The following is a 26,870-nucleotide window of genomic DNA, read 5'->3' on the forward strand; positions in this document are numbered from 1 at the left end:
CGAACAAACCAAAATCATTTACCCTATACACTCGAAAAAAAAATCAGAGGAAATTTAGAGTGAGAAATAGGAAATTTCAAGTGATTTTTGACATGCTGTAACTTCATGAAGCTACAACTTTCTGTTATTAGAATATTTTACGTAAATATTTTTATCCTGGTGTGTGTAGGTGTAGTGAGCAACAATATCGGGAAACAATGAAAAATCGATTTTCTGTTTTTTTTTTCAACTAGAGACTTGGATAGCTGGAGAATCTGGTGTTGGGTTGATTGGATTTGGTATTGAGTTGGTTGGCAGAAAATTGTGTTAGGCCAGAAAATCTTTGGAAAAACAGAGAAAAATCGTTTTTTCATTTCTTCCCCATATTGTTTCCCATTACACCTACACACACTAAGATAAAAATATGTAGGGTAAATGAGCTTGGTTTGTCCGATTTAGGGTGTTTTCACGCAACTAGTAAATGCAAATCTATTTTCCTTCATGAAATTAAATATAATCAAGACGAGTTTTGGTTTGATGAACAGCCCCAAGTCTCTAGTTGCTAATACTAATACTACAATTATTCAAATTTGTATGTTTTTTAACGATTTTCCTCAAAGAGAAATTATGATCATTGTTTGTCCACCTCTGATCATGGTTTGCCCAAAAAATGATCATGGTTTGTCCGGTTTTAGAAATCACCATTTTTGACTGAAAAAAATCGGATGTTCAGGTAGATGTTGCATTTCTCATTGATTGTGTTTATTGTCATCATATTGATTCATTCATAGTTTAGGCTTTCTTCAGAATATTGCCTGCCTTTTCTTGGGCTTTTTGAAAGTGTTCGTGAAAACTACAGAGCGCCAAGCGGCTGCCATAGTAACCATGTGGACAAACCAACATCAGCGCATCGGACAAACCATGATTAGAATTGAGCTCATCAAGATGCATTAATTACATGATTCAGATGTATGAATCTGATCCAAATGGTGTGCAAGCATGATGTTTACAATATTTGTAAGTGTTATATTCCAGACAAGGTCTGAACACGTGCCAAATAATCATCTGGTGATTGATTAAAAGTTAGCTCAAATGAGGGGCACATTGACACCAATAGAAGGTGGATTTTATAATCGTTCAAAACATGTGAATTCGTGAAAATATACTTTAAAAACTACTGTAAATCATGAAACAAACAATTTTATTTATATGTTTTGAAACATTCGAATACCTGATTCGACACTGGTGCGCTGAACTAGATCATTCATAAAAGTGAACAAACCATGATCATGTTTTCGACTGGACAAACCAAATCATTTACCTCACTTGAAATTGCGAATATAATCGCTTTGCAGTCTGCTCTCATTTAAACATTATTTTATCAAATAAACTTTCGAAAAATAAAAAATTCTCTCTATTTCGATAGATTTTTAGGGAGTGTCCAAAACAATTGGTACAAAAACCTCGTAAACCATCAAGGAATGGCCGAGTAATAATCGATCAAATTTGGATAATTTTCCATGACGAAACCGATTTTCAGTCTTTCGACTTGTAGTAAGACGTAATCCTACGTCTGAATTTCCAAATCAGTTTTGGGTGTTCTCTCAATATTTCTTTCCCAAACACAACTTTTGGTCGTACAACATTGACAATATTTCTGAACCGCTCAAAACACAGTGAAGTGGGTTCAGTAGAAAAGTACATTCCGTATCACTCCTGCAAACGACATGGAAAATTAATTAAGAAAATCAGCTGCGCGTTTCTTATCTCGGGCACCACCACTCTTCGTTAGGTTCCAATAGCAGAGTTGAAATCTTCCAACCCCAAACAGTTTTCGCAGTTCGTCTTGCAAGTCAACATCATCACGCGCAGTAATGCTTGAGCTAATGATATTATCATCGTTTGTGTTAATACTCATCACGAGTCCGCCTCCGATCCGCTCCGATATCCTACCGCCATGTTGCAACGGAGGGTACGGCTGCATATCCTCCATGCGTCAATCGAACTGCCCGAGCGGTCAGGTGCTTGTCAGTGGGGCGTCGCTTGGCGCATGTTGCCCCGGGTGCCGCGGGGGCCAGGGTTACATGAAGGTGTGCAACGTTAATGTCGCCAACAGACGTTGCGCCCCGGGACTTCGATGCGATCGGAAGTGTCTCTACGATAGGTGTAAGTGTCCGAACGAAATTTATACCTGGAGGGTGTCTCTCGTTAATCATCTCGTTCTCTCAGCGACCTGTCTTCACACAATACACATGCAAGCCGAGGGTGAGTGGGCCGGTTGGTACCCACAGTGCAGCCCGGATGGGACGTACGCCAGCAAGCAGTGCCGAGGTGACCGACTTTCTGGACGCTGTTTTTGCTACAGCGAAGACGGCCGGCGCATATTCGGATGGGATTGGTACAAGGATGCGGAGGAAATGAGTTGCGGTACGCTAGAGTTATGAAAATGTGCGATTGTGGTTTTACAACAACACAAATTTCAGCATGCAGCAGACGGCGTGCCAAGCTGGAATCGGAGGGGCGCACCGTGGTAACTCTCCACTGCACTCAGAACGGTAACTTCGAGGATCTGCAGTGTGATTCGGGGGTTTGCTGGTGTGCGAATCGGTACAGCGGGAATCCGCTGGTTGGTACCACCGTGGTTCAAGAGAGCTTGTGGACTTCGCTGCCATGTTGTAAGTATTCTGATGACTTCACATTAACACAGTTTTCCTAACAAATTGGTTCAATTTTGTTAGATAACGTAACCCTTCATGGTAACAGCTATCTCCGCCAGTGTGAAAGCGCGGCTTTCGCCCAAAAGAAGATTCAAAAAATGTTTGCCTTGAGGGGTACGGTCGGCGTAACATACAACGAGATCCAATGCGAATACGATGGAGCTTTCGGATCGTATAGACTTGAAAATGGAATGTATGTATGATATTCCTGGGCATCATGTTCCCATTGATCATTTAGACGAATCCCCTTCCTTATTTTTCAGTGTGTACTGCACCTGGCGTGATGGAAAAAAGATAGGGTCCTACCAAGTCCGCTCCAGTTTGGTTTCATCGGTGAACTGCAGTAAGTAGACTTTGAAAGGGGCTGCACAAATGTGGCATAACACAAATATATCGCCTTTCCTCGAACAACAGACTGTGCACGTGACACCCAGATCTACAAGGAAGCCGGCATCCCGTTCACGCTCGCTTGCGCAGGCAACGGAAATTACGACTACTCCCAGGATCAGAACGGTCAGCTGTTTTGTGTCGATGGCGATGGTTACGTGGTGTCCACCGACGTGCGGCCCACCGAGAGCTGCGACAAGTTCATATACAACTCGGAGTTTTACAATGAAGACTAGTGGAAATATACATGTGCGGTCACCAGATGGGTGGGCACAAAAAAATCAACAACCACGTCAAACTCTTCCCCACCTTTTGCTTCGAGTGTGGCCTAGTTCGAATCGTGTACGAAAACATGACACTTTCGGATACGCGGGGGGCACGGGAACCATCCTCGTTTACTAATGTTTGCAGAAACATTGAGCCAGTAAATGGTTTACAAAAAGTTTACATTTATTATTGTTGGCCTTGCTGGGTACGTGAGGTTCTGTGGGACAGTGGGGGCGCGCATCGGTAAAAACATGTAATTCATGATGTACCTGACTCGGCAACGTTGGCCAACGTCATGTTTGTTTATATTACGTTTCCCTGCAGATAAATTTGCCAGCCATTACCCACACCATACGAAAAGGTTATAATCAAGGGGAAAGGTCAACTGTGCATTTCAAATGCATTTGGGTGCTGAAAATGGTCACAATGCGCTTATTATGCAACTCGAGAGATTTGAGGCTTTTTTTCTTTTGACGATTGACTACGTATAACAGCAACATATGGGAGTGGGATAAATTAGAAATCTACAAACTGAACTGAATTTGGAAATGATGATTTTTTTTCAAAGATCGCAATTGATTCGCATCAATTGATTAAAAATATTACGCATCAACCACAATAAACATATTTTTGAAATGCACAATTGAATGATTCTAAAATATCAAGCATTATCTACTAAACACGCTAAATCTCACGTTTTGATTGGCCCAATTTATGCTACCCAAATTGTACCGACCAAAAGGGGCAACTAGATTAACAGCAGAATACGAGTTGAACACATCAAAACTACTGCAAAAAAAAACACCGTGCATATCATTCTATCGAAGGAGAATGTAACAAATGACACAATGAAGTCAACACACGCACAAGCTGTTGTCAACTTTTTTCCCAACGGTTTTACTCGATACAATGGAAGCCTGAAGAGAAGCGAAACATTGCATCGCAAGTCCCGCCCCTGTGTGATCAGCCAGTCATTACGGATAAATTTAACTGCTCCAATTATAGCGATCAGCAGTTTGAATGTTCTAGGGCAAAACATCTTAGATGTATTTTCTTTGTGGTAGGTAATTAGTGTACGGATTGAGCCGATCCTAGAAGCGGTGTAAAGCTCATCCGCTTTCCTGCGTCGATATTCTGATCTGAGAGTCTGAAAGATACTCCCGCGAGAGCTTTCTAGTATGCTCCTTGTTGCTCGTCAAAGCTGAAGTGCAGTATCTCAGAACTAGTATGAGACGACCAGCTTAAGTCCTGAATTTCCGAGTGCGGTCGATAAGTTTTCGGGAAAGGTAACTAACGTACGCCTGATTTCACTTTCTCTAATCGGAGAAACACTAGGTATTTTTATTATAGAAGTAGTACTCTACAACTCACTCTCAAAAGGAGTCTGAACCGGGAAAATCGATCATGGTGGGCAGTCTTCTTCGGAAGTGACGCTTAACCCTTTCGCTACGAGCGTCGTCTATAGAGGACATCCGCTCGATGACTTGTGTGTACGAGCGTCGTCTATAGACGACATCAGGGTGATACTGCCCATCGATCACACCAGTGCGATATGCTTACTTTTCGACGCAGTGCTCCGTTCAGCGGTAGCACTCCGACGGAGCACACTGCCGTAGCGAAAGGGTTAAACTGCGAGCATGTATGTCAGCCCGCGGCCACAGGAATTTACACTTTTCGTGCATAATCTGATCAGTTTCTTTTTTTTCCACATAATCTGAACCATCTGCTTCGTTCCTGTCGCAACTCAACATCATAATTTCGGCAGCCATCCAGCTAGCAACCAGACGACGACTTTGGCTATTTTTTAAAGCCGTGAGTTCCGAATAAGTTATCTAAATTCTTCTTTCTCGAGGCTACACTTAAAATTTATTTTTAGCACATATTTTGGCATCCCGGTCAATGACATTAAATGAGTCTAAAAATAACAGAAAATGCGCTACTTTCAAATACTGATATAACATTTGTAAAATTTGTATAATCAGCCATTCCATGCCAAACTGATATAGTGGCTCTCAGATTTCCGTGAAAAGCGATAGTTTGTTCCTTATCGCAATATATTAGACCCGTATTTTTCTATTTTTTTATTAGGGTGGGATTAGGGATTTCCATCAAAAAATCATTTCAACTATGGAACTACTGAACCGATTCCGATGATCAACACATCAAAATGAAGTCTATTAGCTATTCTTTTCATAAATCATTTTTCCACTTTTATCCAAAAATGACTTTGTTCAAAAATTCATAAATTCATCATTTGAACTACTGGGTTGATTCAGATGATCGATATGTCAATTTGAAGCAAATGCGTAAAAATTGGATTCTAGTTGCATAGATCCAAAGCAAGTCTAGTCCCAAAGCATTTCGTATATTTTGCCACATTCACAGCCCAGACCGACAAGGATGTAGATTCATGTCTATGCTCTTCTTTTTACTCTTTGAAAACGCTTTCCAACTTATTTTATAATGAGAGTCTGCTCCCATACATACAAACGTTTTAATGCTTTTGAAAAAGGTACTTTTATTTGCTCATTTCACCCTTCAGCAAACGAAAAAGCCGAAGCTTAAATATTTTCTGTCAACGCCAGTTAGGGTGTGGAGACGAATGAACTGCAAAAGTTCAAAGTCTCTATAAACGAATTTCATTAATTTATTTATTTATGTTATTTAAAAAAAAGAGTTTTTTTTAAATTTTTTCCAAAATTTTTGTAATAAAAAACAGTAAAACCTACAACAATTCGGTCAAGGAACGAAATTTATTAATTTCTAAAAATTATCATTCAAAAATATCACTCGAAGGTCATTCGTCCCTGTATTTACTGCTGTTTTGTTTTGTATGTTTGTATGTTTTTCAATACCGTGAATTTTGAAAAAAGTGCTCTGAATTAGCTTTTTTCAAGACTAAAGGCGAATGAACAGTAACAGTTTAAAGTCCCTGTACTCAAATACTCACATTATTCAGGATTCAACAGTCATCCAGCTAGCAACCAGTCGGCGGCGGTGAGGGCGTCTAAATGGCCTTTCTCAAGGCCGGCAGGTGAGAGTTTAGTTTTTCAAATTGTTCTTTTTTGATACATCATCATCATCATCATATCCTAAATATCCCCGTCGAATGAAAGTTTAAGTGCAAAGCTTAAACTGAGCCAAAAACCTTCTTGTTAGTCTTTGGCTTGTTTAAAGCCATGTACATAAAAATGAAAAAATGAAAAAAAATCGAGAAATTATCCAGAAACATAATAAAAATTCGTCAGAATTCAACGAAAATCGAATCCATTAACACTAACGCCACCACAAAAGCCATCATCCATCAACACCAACGCCAATGACAACACCAAAGGTTCTTTTCAGAACCACACAAATTTTCATAAAGAATTTTTTTCCGGTCAACTAATTCATTTTCCGGGTAGGGTACCTACTTGGCACAAGTCACATTATCATTTGAAATATTCGAACAAATTAAAATAAAACAATATATTTAAATTAACAGGCCTTGGTGTAGTCCTACGTCTCTCCAGTTATGTTCCCACATTACTCACCCGTTTTTTTGTGGAACTCGCGGATGATCCACAACGTGGATCATCCGGACGCGAATAATCAGTGCTCCACTGCATAAAAATCAAAGGGTATCAACAAGCAACGTAGCCTACCTGGTGGTCTCAACTGCTTCTACCACACGCCTCCACGTGAGTTGCATGTCGACAATTCATTTGATTGAGCATCAATAAAAAAACTTCGGTGTCCAAGTACCTGGTTTTGGTTTCGAAATCGGTTGCTCGATTATAGCTAAGTGACGGGATACGATCAAGTAGGAACGATATAACTCTCCCGGGTCACAGAAACCTTAGGGCTAAATCTCCGCTCCATGTTAGGAGCGGCACCCCGAAAATGTCCCAAGTCCAAGGCATTCATGGCAAAGATGATTGCTGCAACGGAACCGAAACAGGCTTGCCGCAATTGAAAGGCTGATAGCGGACAAAAAACGGAGCAGCGAAATTATGTCACCAAGTTGCTGTGAACGTACGGAGTATCGAACTTCAACAGCTCACCAGCTTATGCGAAAACAATACATCACTCTGACACTGTGCAAAGCGCTTTAAACAAAACCGGATGTTCAGACATAACAAAAAAACGTTTTACTAGTACACAAGTGACGAAAAACCTGACTACAGCGAACATTTACAGATATCAGCGATACGACGAACTTATGGGCTGGTATATGGAAAACCCAGTACAACATCGTGAAATCAAAGGGAAAAAGGTGGTAAGATGAGATGAGGAAATTGGGTAGCACCGAGCCTCGATGTAGTTCAGAGCTTCTGGTACAAGAAGCTAACCTTCGTACATCCAAAGATAGCTGAATGTTCCAATAGGGCGCTACGTTACCCACTTAAAGTTCCTAAATTCGTCGCTCGTAGCAACACAGTGAACTCATCGAAATAAAGACCTATAACGTACCTACAGTGTCTGTTCGAAATGCTGAGCAGCATCATAACTGCAAAAGCTTCTGCTCACTGCGAACAGTACAATATCTTCGCAGAAGAGCGGGAAGGATGGAAGAAGAATACACATGGCTACAAACACCTGGCAATCATCGAGGCAGCCATAGATGGACAAACAAATTACAACCAGCGAAGCATCAGTATGGTCTGAATAGACTATCGGAAGACCTACGACCGCATATCACACTCGTATCCCGTCGGAGTATTGGAGATCTATAAAAATTATCCTGCAGGGAATATTGGTATTGATCCAGAGGGAATATTGGTATTGAAAGCTCTCTCTGCTTAAGCACAATAACCATGGTTATAAAATAACATACGACGAGTACAAAGAACGCGCGATCAGCACTTTCACTGTTGTCTGGTTGATCGATCTTTAATTCCGGAGCAATCGAATGAAGCAAAAAATACCTAGAAGATCTTGGAAACATGAGAAAAGCATGTTTGGCGGGGAGGCCGGAATGCACCATCCGCAATTCGCACTCTCTTCGGAAATAGAACACACATGTTAGTCATCCATGACTCGATTATGCCAATAGAAACTGCAGCAGACAGTACGTCTGACATCAAGAAGTTGCCGTATGGTCATCGACAAGGAGTAAGTATAGAACCCATTATGGCAGGCTGCTCCGTTTTAACTAACATAACCCCGCCGAGCGCCACAACAAGAAGACTCGAATTGTCGATTGCTAACTGGTGATTCAATGTGGTATATAGAAAAACGTCGTACTTTACTACGGGTACCATCCTGTACCAACTGTCTTAGGAAATGGCCGTTACAAGCTGTACTCGAATCGCACTGTTCGGCCTCAATCCTCCGCGACCGATGAGTTACCATCATCGATGTCATAATTCCATTGAGCGAAGATGATCTGGAGAAGATCCGAGGTCGCTGAATGAGCGTGTATCGACCATTGGCTGTGGAGTGGATTTCAAGAATCCTTGGGGGTTAAGGGAGGAAGAATTATCCCAGTCGTTCTCTTTGAAACTGGAACTGTACAGAAGATGATTCTAGAAGCGCTTAAGTACACTGAGTATGAAGAAAGGGTTTGCCTACATCCAAAAGTAACTTGATCAATTGAAATACTGAATGTGCATCTTACTACAGTGTATCAAGAAAAATTATCAAAAAAAAATTTTAGTATTAAAAAAAATATTGAAGTTTTGAAAAAAATTTTTTTGGGATTTAGAGATTCAGTACTACTCTAATTCATATTTAAATGTGTTTCTACGGTTTTTCTAGATATGTGTGATTTTTTTCAGTGTTGTGCGGTACCAAAAAATTTTTTTTTATATTTCCAAATAGTCTGGTTGGGTAAGGGAGTAAAAAGTCCCCCAAACCAAATCACCAGCTGTATGGAAAATATTGTATAGGGTACTAAATAAAACATTTTGGCAGTAGTACCATGTATTTGAGTCCTTATATGGTACACCATATGATGTATGGTGAAAAAGGCACCTTTTCGTTTTTTTCACGTCATTCTCAATAGCTTTGAGACAAAAATATGAAAAAAAACTGAAAGTACATCTTACTTAGGTGTATCGATCAATATTTTCAAACAATTTTTTCATCAGAAAATCAAACACTAAAAAAAAATTTAAATTAATTTTTATCTTTATTTTAAATTAAATTTTAATTTTTTTTTATTTTACATTCAGTACTACTCTAGTTTGTATTCAAATTACTTCCTACGTCTATTTTAGGTATATGTGATTTTTTCAGAATTTTTAGAGTGTTTTTCGCGGTACAAAAAAAAATATATATTTTCAGGCATTTCGAAATTTAAAAAAAATATTACTCTGAGACCTACTTATACTCTAATTTTTATTTAAATGTGTTCGTATGTGTTGTTTTTTACACATGTAGCGTATTTTTCTCTTGAATTTTTAAGACGATGGCGCGATGAAAAAAATTGTTTTTTGGCCTTTGGGCATTTTTTATTTATTTTGAATTTAGAGACCCATAACTGCTCTAATATTTTTTAAATTTTGTTCTTCATATGTCTAAATTTTGTCGGTATATTTAGAGCATTGCGCTGTACAACTTTATTTCCCGTAACTTAAAATATATTATATTATCTTCACATTGGATTTAGATGGTTTACCAAATTCATAGGAGTCAAAATTTCGAAATGCCAGAAAATCTATAACATTTTTTTTGTACTGTGTATTTATTTTCTTTCATTATTAGATGAAAAAATGGTTTGAAGATATTTGAAAAAATAGTTTGAAGATATTTATCAATCTAGAAAAGCCGTAGGAGCACATTTAAATATGAATTAGAGTAGTACTGAATCTCTGAATCCCAAAAAAAAATTTCAGAATTTCAATATTTTTGTTAGTACTAAAATTTTTGATGAATTTTTTCTTGATACACCGTAGTAAGATGCACATTCAGTATTTTTTTCAAATTTTTATCTCGGATCTGTTGAGGATGGCGTGAAATAAACGAAAAAGTACGTTTTTCACTATAGATCCTATGTTAAACAACATAGGGGTTCAAATAAACCACCAAAATTTCATATTTAATATCCTATACAATATTTGCCATACAGCTGGTGATTTGCTTTGGGAGACTTTTTACTCCCTTACCTAGCCAGACTCTTTGGAAATATAAAATAAATATTTTTTTGTACCGCGCAACAAAGAAAAAAATCTGAAAAAAATCACACATATCTAGAAAAGCCGTAGAACTACATGATCGGTCAAACCCTACGTTGTGTCTTAATTTTTGTTTTTACAGGACATCCGACACTTTCCCGATCGAATCGTTGTGGATTTCGAATCAAAGCACGTTTTAACATTCAAATTACAGAGAAACTTTTTAGCGCATACTTAAACTTTATTTCACAATTAACGAACAATGAACATAATAGAGCTTTTATAACAAGACGAACTTAACAGAGTGCTTTATTCCTTACAACTAACAGACAAACTATAGGACGATGAGTACAATTATCTATTGGATCGTGCAGTGCTACCAGACGACAAGAAAAATCTCGTCTAATTTTGAGGAAACACAGTCCTGAAATATTTCACAATCCAACAATACATTTAAATATGAATTAGAGTAGTACTGAATCTCTAAATCCCAAAAAAAAAATTTTCAAAATTTAATTTTTTTTAGTATTTCAATTTTTGATGAAATTTTTTTTGATAATTTTTCTTGATACACAGTAGTAAGATCCACATTCAGTATTTTTTCTAATTTTTATCTCGAAGCCTTTGAAAATGGCGTGAAATAAACGAAAAACTACGTTTTTCACTATAGATCCTACGTCAAACCACATAGGGGTTCAAATAAAACGCCAAAATTTCTTCTTTAATATCCTTTACAATATTTGCCATACAGTTAGTGATTTGGTTTGGGGGCACTTTTTACTCCCTTACCCGGCCAGGCCCTTTATTAAAATTTGAGTCACCGAAACACACATTCATTGTTTTTTTTATCTGTATTATAGTGACTTTCAACACATTTTGGCTGGTTCGTCACTTTCACTTCCATTTTTGGAAGAATGTCGGGAGTGAGAATTGAACACGTAACCTTTAGCGTGAGAGGCATGGATGTTACCACTACGCCAGATCGCCTCCCACACATTTATTGTATTCAAATGAAATGTTTTATTTTATTTAGCCCTTTTTTGGTGTTCTGGTCTCTTTTCAACTAACGGTCCATATAAACTGGGAAGACTGTTTTTTGCACTTGGGATTCTCAAAATAAGTTTCATCCCCAGTTGAGCAAACTATGTAAAAACAATTATAATATTGATCGTGCGTTAACTGATGTTCAATTGCGCTGTGAATTGTCCTACGATTATTAGTGTCCTTGCCTGCAGGAAGATCGAAATCGCGACTTTTGAAACACCGAAACCAATATTCTCAAGGTTCTTGCGATTGGGGTATATCTTTATACCATACACTGTCCACAATCTGTTCATTCTCAAATCCGTCATCATTACTAGTCTGCGTGTTATGTATCATAAACTGTAAAATCTTTTCTGGTTTATTTAACTTGTAAAAGAGCAACAAATCGAACTAATACTGATAACGCTTCCACGAAGCACCGTATTTATTTTTGATTATTCTTACAACTTCAATGAAATGAACGGTTCTGATGAACCTCATTTTACTCCTTCTGTACGTGTGTCATGTTTTAGAACTAATAAGAGATTTTGTTGGTAAATAACAAGTTGAATTGCTAACTTAACAGATTAAAAAATCTAAATGAGCCAAGTACAAATCGAAAGAACATTAGTTAGGAACAAAGCCTTCAACACGACCGAAGATTGAACCCAAGACTATCAAGCTCAATGTGATAATAGTCATGCAATTGTTTTTAATTCAAACTTAATTACGATATTTTAATCTGTAAACGGATATCCTATAAAAAAAAATAATATAAAAGTTGCACGAGAAGATGAATGGCAACGATCGGCACATTTCAGGGCCAACAAAAGTGTTCGCCGAAACGGTTCCGTTTCAATTTATGCCGCGAGCAATTGAAAAATAAACTTGAAATCAACTCAACACCGACAACAGCCCAACCAAACGAATCGCAGCTCCAAAGCTCTACGTGCAGGTATACATATGGATACGTTGAGGAGGGAGATTACGCGATTTTTGGAGCGTGTACACAAAAAGAAAATTTGCGACCGGGGGGCCTCGTTAGCCCCTCGTTAGCACCGTTTCCATACCGTTTTCGGCGAAATTGTGGACTAATTAATTCACCGAATCGTTAGCGATTCGGCGATTTCCATGGGTAACCTACCTTAAAGGTCTCCTCCCATTACTTGAGAAACCTCCGCCAACCATGATGATTCAGCTCTTATCACGCCGCGCGCTGATAACGGTGAGTGAGTGAGTAAACAAGGCGAAAAGATTGACAGTTGGACAGGCCATCAGGCCTGTTGTCGACAAATGACGAACGATGTTCCTTTTTTATCAAAGACACAACAAAACAAAGTAATAACGACGACGCGCACATCAATATTCATTAGTCACATACACTGAATTTTTTTTTTGTTTTGATGCAACGATAGAAGTTTTCAGCATCAAACTTTCACTTGCGCGATTAAAATAAGTATGGGCCCCCAAACAGAAAATATTCAAAACCGTGACGAATTCGAAACCGACCCCATGTCTTCTTATGCACATGCCAGATAGCCAGCCGCCTTAGGGGAGAAGCTATATTTACTTGCTGCTGCCGCCGCTGCTACTCGGTGGTGTCGTTAAATGTATTTCGGCAGTCAGTGGAGTTTCTTGGCGGGAACAGCAGCAGAAGAAAATTTTCCAAAAGCAACGGCAGCACCCCAAAAACGTACCGTTGATGTGCCGCATCAGTCAACAGGCCCAGCCGCGGCGACGATCAGTCAGGAAGGTAATCAACTTTAATGGCTGGTCGTTGACCTGACTTGCAAGCAAGCAGGTAATCAACGGTTCAAAAAGCTCAGTCAATTTTTGAAGATCAGGATGGATTACCGAGAGGAAAAATTGCACTTCAATGAAACCACAGTACCGGCGTGTGCGTTCAGTAGATATTGATTATCTCTATTCAATTATTATTCAAGTCCCGCGTACAGAGATGCAAAATTGAGGCAAATATCCCTAGATCTACTGTTCTAGAAATGCAAACGCAGATAATAAACAATGCCACAGATGAACGGACATTGTGGAGAGAGGAAATACTGCAATCTAAGCTCCGCCCGATTGCAACTTACTCACACGACCTGAGCGTAAAAGCAGAGCGTTTCCATTTTAGACTAACCAATTCTAGTTCCTGCCAGCGAGCGGTCAACTTCACTTCGGATGGTCGATAGTGGGTCGTGTTGTAATGGATATCGTGGTGCGATTTTGTTCGCAACTTCCAACCCAAGGTGAAATTCGATTAAACGATACAAAGCGTTGATTTTTACGCCGTCTGGTGCAGAGCGCTGGTGTATTTCTGCATAATGTCAACTGAAAAAATAACGATAACGCGATATCGCGATAACTGTTATAGCTTTAACACAAGAAGAAAAATAATCATACACGTTGGATTGCTTATGTGTTTTTATTGTAAGGGAAAGAATGAATCATGCATGAAATATCCTTCAGCTGATTCTACAAAACATCGGCTGTTTTCAAAACCACTTAAACTTTCTATAAATAGTTATTAGAGTTTTTTCAATAATTTAAATGCATTCCAAAATAATACGCGATATAATAAATGAACGGATTGAAAAACATCATTTCGTAGCTCTACGCACTACGTCTCTCATCCTGTGTTGCAAGCGATATGAATGGATATCTGTTGTGACCTATTTCACAACATTGAGAACATTTCTAGCGGATTACAAGCGGAAGCGTAAGAAGTCGTTTCCTAACCTCCATGTCATCAATCAGAGCATGTGCGATTTACTATCATGCTGATCGGAATGATAAAGTTTTATGAGTGTGTCTCTACCAGCCTCCAACTAAAGGGTGTGTCACATCAAATTGCATCACGGAAAAAAAGCTGTAGAAATTCGCCCAGTAGACCGATCCTTTTGAAAATTTTAGACAGTAAAATAAAAACTATTAAACAACTTTTGGCATTTTCTTTTTATTCATACTTCGAGCCCAAGCCCGTATGCTCGCACCTTCCTCTTTACCCCGTCCATAAGGTTCTGTACAACGTCAGGTTGTAGTTTTTTTGAACAGAAATCCATTTTCTCTTGAAGTCCGCCTTCGATTTGACAACTTTTGGGTTCTTCCGGAGGGCCTGCTTCATAATCGCCCAATATGTCTCTATTGGGCGAAGCTCCGGCGCGTTGGGCGGGTTCATTTCCTTTGGCACGAAGGTGACCCCGTTGGCTTCGTACCACTCCAACACGTCCTTTGAATAGTGGCACGAAGCGAGATCCGGCCAGAAGATGGTCGGGCCCTCGTGCTGCTTCAATAGTGGTAGTAAGCGCTTCTGTAGACACTCCTTAAGGTAAACCTGCCCGTTTACCGTGCCGGTCATCACGAAGGGGGCGCTCCGCTTTCCGCAAGAGCAGATCGCCTGCCACACCATGTACTTTTTGGCAAACTTGGATAGTTTCTGTTTGCGAATCTCCTCCGGAACGCTGAATTTGTCCTCTGCGGAGAAGAACAACAGGCCCGACAGCTGACGAAAGTCCGCTTTGACGTAGGTTTCGTCGTCCATTACCAGGCAATGCGGCTTCGTCAGCATTTCGGTGTACAGCTTCCGGGCTCGCGTCTTCCCCACCATGTTTTGCCTTTCGTCGCGGTTAGGAACCTTCTGAACCTTGTATGTACGCAGGCCCTCCCGCTGCTTGGTCCGCTGGACGAATGAACTTGACAAATTCAGCTTATTGGCGACATCCCGGACCGAACTTCTCGGATCACGTCTAAACTGCTTAACTACGCGCTTGTGATTTTTTTCACTGACGGAGCATCCATTTTTGCCGTTCTTCACCTTCCGGTCGAAGGTTAGGTTCTCGAAGTATCGTTTTAGTACTCTGCTGACCGTGGATTGGACGATTCCCAGCATCTTACCGATGTCCCGATGTGACAACTCCGGATTCTCGAAATGAGTGCGCAGGATTAATTCACGACGCTCTTTTTCGTTCGACGACATTTTTCCAAATTTACGAAAAATTGAAAGTGAAGCATGGCCAACGTGATCTATACACTCTTATCTGATTATAAGCGAAAGCTGAAGATATAATTCCTAAAAATTAAAATTCTACAGCGTTTTTTCCGTGATGCAATTTGATGTGACACACCCTTTATTTTCAAAAATCAGGAAAATTTGAAATAAAAATCAGGATGAAATAAGGATTGCTCATTTTGGGCTGCCCGGAAAATTCGTGCCGATTTCTGGAAATACAAAAGCATAATTTTCATAGGAGGACTTACATTTAATTTTATTCTACGTTCTATATTATTATTATTTTGTTCTACAATCTCTCGTCAATTTTCACGCAACTTAAAAATCTATTCTCTCAGAATATGTTTGTTTTCTCGTCGACAACTGTTCAAGATATTTTTTATGCTGTCCATAGAATTGAAGTTTTCGCCTTTGAGCGAATGTTGCATTGATCTTTTGATCGTTGAGTTTAACGTGGTTTGACATATTCTACGGCTAGATTTTTTTGTTTCGTACACGAAAATTACTCTCACATAGAAAAATGGCGTGCAGTGTTGTGTTCAGAAACTCTGATAAATTTGTGAATTTTGTTGATATAAACCTGTTTTTCTTTTTTTTTTTTCACAAAATTGAACTCGGAGACAGCGTGAACTAAAATTTTGTTCAGAATTCCTCCCAAACTGCACGCTATTTACTAATACTAACACGAGAACCTTTATAGCATACCTGTTAACTGTCTAAATTCGTTGGTTTGAATTCACGGTGGGTAGACAATAAACTGTCCATTAATGATGTGACTAGTGATCCCCGAAAATCGTTCGATTAATCGATTAATCGAATACTTCTTACAGAAATCGATTATTAATCGAACGAATACTGCGCAACCAATAATCGAAGAGAACGAATAATTTACGTCGATTAATCGATCCAAACCCAGAGCAAAAAAAAACATACGGCCACTGCAGTTTCATCCTGAAAATCAATTATTATCTTCGACGCTTCCCTAAACTCGTAAGCGAAGCTCGAACGAACGCAAGCCGTCAACGCGAATTGAGCTTCGTTTACGAGATTAGGGGAGCGTAAAATATAATAATTGGTTTTCAGGCGGAATGAACACTGTTTTGATTCCAGATGGCTTTCTAACAAATGAGAAATATTGGTCTAACTAATTATTTCTCTCAGTGTGACGATAATCGATTATTTGGGGCGATTAATCGTATCGAATAACAAACTGATGAACGATTAATTTAAAAAATCGAGGACCACTAGGTGTGACTACTTTTTTTTGCATCATAAATTAAGTAAAAAAAAGTTTGTGTACGCGGGTAACAAGATTTATGTCAGGGGGAGTAGAAGTGTGGATTGAGGTCAGTTTAAATGAAGAGGCAGATTCATTATTAGTCACGTCAATTAGAATAACCATTGACTAGAATAGTTCATCAGTCATCCTCGCTCTCAACGCTCGTCAATTAATTTTCTAGTCAATTCAGATCATGTTCATGACAAATACAGAAGTAGTCCTATTCGAAGCGAAGTTACTGAGAGGAGAGTCGGTTTTCATTTTTCATCTTCGAAGGCTTTGGGCCCTGTTTACAATTGCGCGTGCCGAAAAAACTAATTTTACAATCCGGGAAACATTTCACTGCGAATTGAATTGGAGTCGAAAGTGTCAAGCCTTTTCATCAATATTATTCTAGATATCGCTCATTACGATCTTGTTTTGACTACTATGATATCATCATTCAATGCGATTGCGGTGCGATTACGTATCATTTTGATCGGAATAACAATGACTACGGTAAAATATTGTGGCATTTTTGTTGTTCTATAAAATTTTTGTATTCTCGTTATGTTGGCGCTATGTCGCGCCACTTAGTGTGTGCACAAAAACAGGACACAATAGAAATAAAAATAAGAAGCAACGCGATAAATAATAGTTCGCTGAGTTTGATACAATTAAATACTTCCATGTGTTAGTGCTAGAGCGCTACTAAGTTTTGACGTAGGACTACGTCTTTGATTTCTATATAGGGGGGTCACTATACGAAAAATGTAACGAAAAATTAAGAATTTTCAAATGCATAATAATTTGATACAGAGATGCTATTTTTCATTCATAATTTCTGTTTGGAATGTGTTCGTTCTGCCTGAAAATCCATTATTTTCATTGACGCTTCACTAACTCGCAGAACGTAGTTCAATGACGTGCCGTTCATTTCGTTTTCACCGTGAAGTTTGTACGAAAATGGAGCACACAGACTGCAAACGAACATTATTTCACCGAAAAAGCTACTACTCCCGATGACTTACAATACCATAGCTATCCATTGAAAACTAAGCAGCTTTATGATTTCATGTGTATTTTGCCTCAAAATATTACGAAATCGTAAGTTTTTTTGAGCTTGAGCTTGAGCTTGGGTAGACTGTACAATTCGTAGTTGCTCTCCGTGATTGACCTGAACCAACCAAATTGCACAAAGAACACACAGAATGACGCTTGGGACTAGCAAATCATTCTCGTTGTGCAATTTTCGGTCATTCGAGCTTTAAATGGTCAATAACGACGCCGGCCACGTCCTTACAGTCACCAGGGGAAGGGAAGGAATGTTAGTATGATATCCGCCGCCCGAAAGCCAGAAGGGTCGCCTCTATAGCGTGGTTCCCTAGCGTTTATCATGGGAGGGGATAGTTGTTAGTGGGAAAAGGTAAGAATCAGGAATCACTGAGGTAAGTGATGTGATTATGTAAAAGCATATAACTCCATTAGCGGCGATGGAGAGCTACTTTTTGGGAAACCTGAGAAGGTCACCGAGAGAGCTGCTCTATTATTCAACGCGCGACTTCTTTATATATCTCCAATCCTAGCGAAGGAGGGCAAGGTGAGAGGCGATGGAGGAATATCTCTGAACAACCTGAGAAGGTCGCCGAGAGAACTCCTCTAAAATTAATCGGACTGGGGATATATTTCTATTATTCAACGCGCGTACTCACTATATAACCCCAATCGTGGTGAAGGAGAGCTGTCTTTGGGCATCCTGAGAAGGTCACTGAGATAACTCGTCTAGAATAAATCGGAGCGGAATTATTTTCTATCATTCTACGCGCGTACTCTGCATATAACTCCATTAGCGGCCATTGAGGATTTTTTCTTGGAAACCTCATTATTTTTTCCATTGAAACGCACTAACAAACCAATATTGACATCACGAACACGTATAGTGACGAATAGTCATCCCCGACACAAATACAGAAGAATTTCGATTATCCACGAGCGGATTATCCGCGATGATGAAAAATATTCTGCATGCTAAAACATCTTTTTTTCGTGTTTACACCTCATTTTTAACCCTTCATTGCGTTATCCGCGATTTTCGTTATACTCGGTGACCTAGCCCGACTATTCCGCGGATAATCGTGGTTCCACTGTATACAAAGGACATATCAACACATTATTTCGATTAAAATAATAGAGAGGCATGGTCTCGCGCTGATGTTATGCTTTAAAGGAAGAAGCAGGGCCTGTTCACGAACACCACCCCACGATGAAAAAGGAATGAAGTGTATATAAACTTGCATAAAATTCACTTCTCCCTCACAGCGAGATGGCGCTCCTGATCAGGCACACATACTGTGGAAGAGAACGAATTCTTACACTCACTGATAACATTTCTATGGCGAAAATAAAACACTATGAGAATTATCGCTTATATATAAAAAATAAATTTGAATCCATGCAATCATACAATTTGAACACTTTTCGTTTTACGCACAATCTCCCGAGTCTATTTTTCAGTAGAATGGAAGTAACTTCTTTTTCACAGAATTTTTCACAGAAATCACCAGCCGAAAATCAACTAACAACGCGCTCAAAATACACCGAATAGAGTATTAAAACGATACTACTTCGAGTGCTAACTATGCAGTTTGTAGTTGAATTCACAAATTTCTCGCTGTGTCTCACGGCAGTTCGCGTTATCCTTATAGACCAATACTTGCGCACAAAACCGCACTTTACAGTGTACACATGGGATAACGAAACAAATACTTGCACTCACAAAATCGAGCGCGTTGATAACTTTGTGTAGTGATAATAGCACTACATAAATCTCAATTGCAATGCAATTGCTATTGTGCTTCTGGCAACCATCCACAGATTTGAACTTGATATAAAACAACTGGTAGAGAGCCAACACATCACTGGATTTTAATATATTTTCATCTAAAGCACTATTTGATTTCCAGAACGCACCCTTTATTACACACACACACATGCGCACGGTAATAAACACGTCTCTACGTGAACCCGAGCGAACGACTACCACAATTATGAAAAAATGGCCGAACAAACGGACCAACGAAAGAAAAATTTCTTCACTGGAAATAAAGATGAACTTTTGTTGTTGAATTTGAACGAATTCAATTCAAATATACGTTCACTGATGCAGAAGCTCACTTTCTCGAGAAATTTATATACTTTTAGCCACAAAGGCGACTTGAAACAAGGCCACTCGTAGGAATGAAACACAGACGTCTAATCTGCACGAACGCCAAACCCCTTTTACGAAATCGTAAGTTTTTTTTCATAATTTCTTGTTTCATCTTCATATTCAATGTAATAATGTCGATATATTTTTGTTTTGTTTACCGATCCACATATACTTCGTCTAGCATTCCAGCCTTTTACATCCTATTCAGTTAGATAGTAGAACAGCTGAGCTTCTGGCAGGAAAGCTAATTTTGTTTATTTGTTCGTTGTAACCCGTTTGACGGTTATGAATACATACAACGAACGGCTCATTTCAGGGCCACCATTTGGAGATACAAAAACGTCAAAATAACAGATTTCTGCACAGTTAAAGGATTATACAGGGTTTTCCATTTCGGGCTTCCGAAAGTATACAGCCCTGCGCTGACAACCGTTTGACATAGCTGTCAACCAAAGCGTCATATCGTTAGTTGAATATCTGCCATTTTACAATATGGATCGTTTTAGCATCGCACAAAGTGTTAATTTTGTTAAATTATACTATAAAAATGATGAAAAACCGGCAAATGTTTTTCGAGCATTACGGACGGATTTTGGTCGTCATTGACGGCCTACAGAGCACACAATCGCTAATGTAGTGCGTAAATTCGAACAAACTGGATCCGTGGCGGATATTGTGAAACCTGTGCATCATCTTAATGTGCGTTCGGCCGAAAATATTGCTGCTGTTGCTGCCAGTGTGGAGGATGACCCGAATGTTTCGATTCCACGGCGTGCTCAGCAATTGGGCTTGTCAAACACATCATTGTGGCGAATTTTGCATTTGGACTTACACCTACATCCATATAAAGTCCAACTGGTACAAAAATTAGAGCGTGGTGACGATGGAATGCGTCGGGCATACGTCGATTGGGTGAACGAACAACAGCAGTAAAATGCTGAATTTTCGCATCAAATTTTCTTCAGCGATGAGGCACATTTCGAGCTCGGTGGCTTTGTGAACACCCAAAATTTCCGTATATGGGGCTCAGAAAATCCACACGTGATTGTTGAGAGGCCATTGCATCCGCCAAAAGTCACTGTTTGGTGCGCATTATGGTCTGGTGGAGTCATCGGGCCGTATTTCTTTGAAAATGAGGACGGCGAGACGGTAACTGTGAATGGTGAGCGCTATGGCCTTAACGATTTTTTTTTGCCACAAATTGAAGATATGGATACAGATGACATGTGGTATCAGCAGGATGGCGCCACGTGCCACACAACACGACCGAACATGGCCATATTGCGCACAAAATTTGAGGGACGCATAATTTCGCGTTTTGGTGATGCCAATTGGCCGTCCAGATCATGCGATTTGAACCCGCTAGACTTTTTTTTGTGGGGTTATGCGAAAGACCGTGTCTATGCGAACTCTCCGCAAACTCTTGAACATTTGAAAGACAACATTCGTGAAGTTATGACCGAGATACCGCCCCATATGTGCCGAAAAGTCATCGAAAATTACCTGTTCCGGATCAAGGTGTGCGAGGAAGCCGTAAGTGGATATTTGAATGATGTTGTATTTCACACATAATAGCATAAACCAAACTTTAATTTGAAATAAAAGTTTCATCGAAATTCGAATTCTAAGTGTGTTATATTTCAATTTACTTTCGGAATTTAAAGTTGGAAAACCCTGTATAAAAAAGGATTGTTTAGATCAATCGCAGTCCTACGTCAATCTTACGTCCGTGCCCCTAGGCTCAGGCCCTTCTACTTTTTTTTTGTTTTCCGTTATTCAATTTCAAACACAAATAACATAAACTGCTGATTTCTCATTTCTGTGCTTTGCTACCCAAGCCGTTAATCAACTCAACAACAACTTATTTTTTCAATTAGTTTTATAGTTCTTATTTCAGATATGAGTATAGGCCAATGAACTTTCTAGGAAAAAATTAACGCTGAAAGGTTTTAAATAGTTGTTCATGTTCCGTCACCCGGCATTGAACAATAAATTCGATTTTCGAAATGTGGTTTAACCGAGCGGTGTTCACATTGTTACAGAATTTCAATGATAATCGCACACTCAAACTAGCGTTGACAGAAAACACTTCATCTTCGGCAGAAAAAAATGCTTTTTTCGTGTACTGAAGGGTGAAATGAACAAATGAAAGCACACTTTTCAAAAATTTTTCAATGTTTGTATGTATGGGAGCAGACATCTGTTTCTCTCAGACTGAAAGTCATTTTTTGATTGTATCCAGAAAAAAGTCCAAACGATGTCAACGGGGATCGAACCAAGGCCGGCTGGAATGCAAGGTTGTTTTACACGACCACGCTATCCACATAGCCACTAGTGCTGTTACATAAATGCGTGATAAGATTGCACATCATTATCAAATGAAGTTGGAAAGTGTTTTCTGAGAGTAAAATAGAGAGCATAAACGTGAATCTATATCCTTCTCAGTCTGGAACTTGTGTATGCGAAAAGCTTGAGAGTAGCATATTTTCTGTTATTTCGAGGCTCATTCAATGTAATAAATCGGGATGCCATAAGATGTGCTAAAAATTAAGTTTGGGTGCAGGGGGGTTTGGGTGCCCTGCTATAGAGAGCTATCTGGACACGAATATCATACCAACATTCCAACCCTTCCCATTCAATGTTCCAATCATTCGCAATCATCGCGAATGGATTGCTACTCTCAGACGCTATTCCTTCTTCATTCCTAGTGTCCTTTGTACAATTTCGCTGATTCAGGTCAACCACGGAGAGCAAATATAAATTATACGTTCTACCCCAGCGCAAAGGGCAGTCGTCAAAAGGTTTTGCCACGAACTTGCATGAGCTTTGAATGAGCTCGGTGAAAGTGTTATCATCCTTCTAGATGAGTTGGTGAGAAATCCGTCAATTGCATGTCATGCAGTACTTGGATTGGGAATGGTAAAATTCAAATAAAAAAAAAATCATTCAAAGATCCTTTGAACAAAATTTGTTACTATCAACATGGCAATAATCCCAAGTTAAAACGTCATGTAAAATCAAAGTTTAGACTAATAAAATGACCGATGTAAGAAATTTCCCCTTATGATTGAGACGAAAATTCGGAACCCATCGGAACAAAAACTTGCACTTGTTAAATAAAACAAAATCTAATAAATTTCTACCAGTTATGAAAAATTTAGCTGAATTTAAAAAAAGTCTATGAAACTTTAGTTAGTATCCAGTTATATCACCAAAATTAACCGAAATCCAAAAAAAATCAACAACCTTCACAGGCTCCGGTGCAGTTTGAAAAAAAATACCCAGTTATTTGAAATTCAGCAAGACTAATGAACAATCAATGAAACTTGCTGGAGGTCGTTCTTAGAAATATAGGGTTGGGGAAAAAGAAATGTCGTATTTCTGATCGAAATTGGACGCTTTATTTAACACACTTAAAATTATCCAGTCTGAGTCAAATATGCGCCGTTTTGTTCGTAAACTTGTTCCCATTTAGAAGGCAACTTCATTATCCCCCCCATATAACCCCTTCTCCCCCCCCCCCCCTCCTTATTTGCAAAAAACTCAGACAGCCAGTTTTCGCAAGCCTCTTCTGAGGCCAACTTAGTATCACCAAGAGAGATGATAATCACTTGGAGTCAGGTCCGGACTATACGGTGGATGCAATAGGACATCCCATCCGAGCTCCCGTAGCTTCTGGCGGGTCATCAAAAATATGTGAGGCCGAGCGTTGTCCTGGTGGAAAATAACACCACTCCTATTGATCATTTCTGGCCGCTTCTGTTCAATCGCCTGCTTCAAACGGTCAAGCTGCTCACAGTAGAGAACCGAGTTGAGGATCTGCCCATAGTTGAAAAAGGATATTTCATCTTAATTAATTTTCAGCTTGGCATAAATATTTCAACCAATATGAGTGAAGTATGTAAATAGATCAGCACAATTCTTCAGTCAACTTCAGTCGAATTTTTAAACATTTTCAGTCATATTCGATCATATTTTCAATCGAAGTTTTATTTTAGATTAAATTGTTACAATACAACAAAGTTAAATTGTGACATAGCCTTCACAAAAAAACCAGATGGTATCATAATTCGTCCTGTGTATAGGAGGATTTTTTCTATCATTACAATTATTATTAGTTTTGCGAAATATGATCCTTCATTCGATGTATTCCAGCAAAGGAAAGATCCGAAGAAATTCGTAATTTCGGGGAAGTATACAAATTACCATGAAAGAATCGTCTTTGCTTCCGATCCGACAGGTCATGCATTTTTATGCATGAAAAAAACACAAAACCCCGCCGAATTCGTTAAACTATGGAAAGCGAAAGTGACAGCCGATAACCGGTTCCGCTTCATCGTTGAATGTCATGACACCCCTCTAACGTGAGACAGCGGCAAAAAAACTCAGAAATGCCGAAACGAAAAAGCCGCAACCAAGTAGTAGATAGTATGAAGAGGGAAGGTATGGAACCACTTGCTCTCACCTCACGTCGCTGGCTAGTGATACTAGCCATTATGGGGTACCACCAAAAAGTGACAAGCGGAATGAAACATAATCGGGTTTAATCGTTTTGACGGCTGTATATACTTTCCGGGTGAAAAGTGAAACCACAGAGAGATTTGTTTTTCTGGTGTTATTGCTTCACACATTTTGTTTGGTTGTGAAGTTCGAGTCAAATGGCGGTTAAAGATCAAATTTGTTATGACAGTTATATGGTTTACATGCAAATTTTAATGAACTATTAGAGAGAAAAAATAAACATTTAACCTACCTCCAAAATTGACAACCGCTGTCTAATAAGCGCGAAGTAAAGCTAACACGATGCTTCTTTCGCTTGTCTGACGATCGAACTAGTTTTTGTCACCCCTGCCTTCCTACAGATACGTCATGTTAATTACCCCACACGTACTCTAGTGTGAATTCTAGGTTTTTTTCCTTGTTGTACCGACACGGAGCTACCAGGGGGAACACAACTTTACGTGTGCACGATGTCACACTTGAGGTTACGTTTTCCTTTTTTGAGCCTAGCCGCCGTAATCGGTGTGTATAAATGCAGAACTATGAAAAACACTGCTAGTATGCTAGCAGTAGCCACCAACTCGCTTTTTTCCTGGTTTGTTATGGTTTTCGAAGGATCTGCAAAAAAAAAAAGAATAAAAAGAAGGAAGATTTAATCTTTGGCCATTCCTAGCGGCACTCGTCATATACGAGTGAAGGTTCTCGTGGTATGTCATTTTGTATCGACACATTGTAGCAATATATCTACGCAAAATATGCAAATATTGTAACACTAGCGAATTAATACTTCAAAGCCGGAAATCCACTGAGGAAACTGTCGTCAATTTCGTTGATGGATGGCAGTGTTGTGTCGTGTTGCTTGGATGAAAAAACTATGCGTAGCGTGCGTAAATGCCACAAGCTATACTGCCGTTCTACGCACAGTTGTCCCATGCTACTTTTCGACAATTTTCATTTTTCTTCATAAAACGACTTCCGAAAAAAACGCGAAAAAAATTTTTGTTTGTTTCCAGCTTTTAAAAAAACAACATCGAGCTCAATTATCCCATGTTGATATTCTAGGCATAACTAAAGGGTGTGTCACATCAAATTGCATCACGGAAAAAACGCTGTAGAAATTTAATTTCTAGGAATTATATTTTCAGCTTTCGCTTATAATCAGATAAGAGTGTATAGATCACGTTGGCCGTGCTTCACTGTCTATTTTTCGTAAATTTGGAAAAATGTCGTCGAACGAAAAAGAGCGTCGTGAATTAATCCTACGTACTCATTTCGAGAATCCGGAGTTGTCACATCGGGACATCGGTAAGATGCTGGGAATCGTCCAATCCACGGTCAGCAGAGTACTAAAACGATACTTCGAGAACCTAACCATCGACCGGAAGGTGAAGAACGGCAAAATTGGATGCTCCGTCAGTGAAAAACATCACAAGCGCATAGTTAAGCAGTTTAGACGTGATCCGAGAAGTTCGGTTCGGTTCGGTCCGGTCCGGTCCGGGATGTCGCCAATAAGCTGAATTTATCAAGTTCATTCGTCCAGCGGACCAAGCAGCGGGAGGGCCTGCGTACATACAAGGTTCAGAAGGCTCCTAACCGCGACGAAAGGCAAAACATGGTGGGGAAGACGCGAGCCCGGAAGCTGTACACCGAAATGCTGACGAAGCCGCATTGCCTGGTAATGGACGACGAAACCTACGTCAAATCGGACTTTCGTCAGCTGCCGGGCCTGTTGTTCTTCTCCGCAGAGGACAAATTCAGCGTTCCGGAGGAGATTCGCAAGCAGAAACTATCCAAGTTTGCCAAACAGTACATGGTGTGGCAAGCGATCTGCTCTTGCGGAAAGCGGAGCGCCCCCTTCGTGATGACCGGCACGGTAAACGGGCAGGTTTACCTTAAGGAGGGCCTACAGAAGCGCTTACTACCACTATTGAAGCAGCACGAGGGCCCGACCATCTTCTGGCCGGATCTCGCTTCGTGCCACTATTAAAAGGACGTGTTGGAGTGGTACGAAGCCAACGAGGTCACCTTCGTGCCGAAATGAACCCGCCCAACGCGCCGGAGCTTCGCCCAATAGAGAAATATTGGACGATTATGAAGCAGGCCCTCCGGAAGAACCCAAAATTTGTCAAATCGGAGGCGGACTTCAAGAGAAAATGGATTTCTGTTCAAAAAAAACTACAACCTGACGTTGTACAGAATCTTATGAACGGGGTAAAGAGGAAGGTACGAGCATACGGGCTTGGGCTCGAAGTATGAATAAAAAGAAAATGCCAAAAGTTGTTTAATAGTTTTTATTTTACTGTCTAAAATTTTCAAAAGGATCGGTCTACTGGGCGAATTTCTACAGCGTTTTTTCCGTGATGCAATTTGATGTGACACACCCTTTATCTCACTATGTATTTTTTGTAGATATATAATAAATAAT

The 26,870-nt window shown here is 39.6% G+C and overlaps 2 protein-coding genes across 6 annotated transcripts in view; one reads left to right on the plus strand and one right to left on the minus strand.

The window, feature by feature from the left end:
* LOC129769897 (neurabin-1) overlaps positions 1–25,063 on the minus strand; it is a 117,119-nt gene extending 92,056 nt beyond the window's left edge. For 4 of the 5 annotated variants that reach the window (XM_055772421.1, XM_055772423.1, XM_055772422.1 and 1 more), the window contains exon 1: positions 24,699–25,063. The gene's annotated coding sequence lies outside the window, so the exon portion shown is untranslated. The remainder of the gene's footprint in view (positions 1–24,698) is intronic. The other variant, XM_055772419.1, reaches the window with a different exon arrangement.
* LOC129769902 (uncharacterized) lies at positions 1,831–3,324 on the plus strand. Its single transcript, XM_055772435.1, has 6 exons — positions 1,831–2,145; positions 2,209–2,406; positions 2,463–2,654; positions 2,718–2,889; positions 2,960–3,039; positions 3,111–3,324. Exons 1-6 carry the CDS (start codon positions 1,854–1,856, stop codon positions 3,317–3,319), a joined length of 1,143 nt encoding a protein of 380 aa, XP_055628410.1. The 5' UTR covers positions 1,831–1,853; the 3' UTR covers positions 3,320–3,324.
* Positions 25,064–26,870: the final 1,807 nt, after the last annotated feature.

The sequence above is a fragment of the Toxorhynchites rutilus genome, chromosome 2, assembly GCF_029784135.1.
Source record: "Toxorhynchites rutilus septentrionalis strain SRP chromosome 2, ASM2978413v1, whole genome shotgun sequence".
Classification (NCBI taxonomy): domain Eukaryota; kingdom Metazoa; phylum Arthropoda; class Insecta; order Diptera; family Culicidae; genus Toxorhynchites; species Toxorhynchites rutilus.

Coding starts and splice junctions, on each gene's coding strand:
- LOC129769902 (XM_055772435.1), top strand. CDS start 1,854: ATGCTTGAGCTAATGATATTATCATCGTTTGTGTTAATACTCATCACG. Junction 2,146..2,208: donor GAAGTGTCTCTACGATAGGT/GTAAGTGTCCGA, acceptor TCGTTCTCTCAG/CGACCTGTCTTCACACAATA. Junction 2,655..2,717: donor GTGGACTTCGCTGCCATGTT/GTAAGTATTCTG, acceptor CAATTTTGTTAG/ATAACGTAACCCTTCATGGT.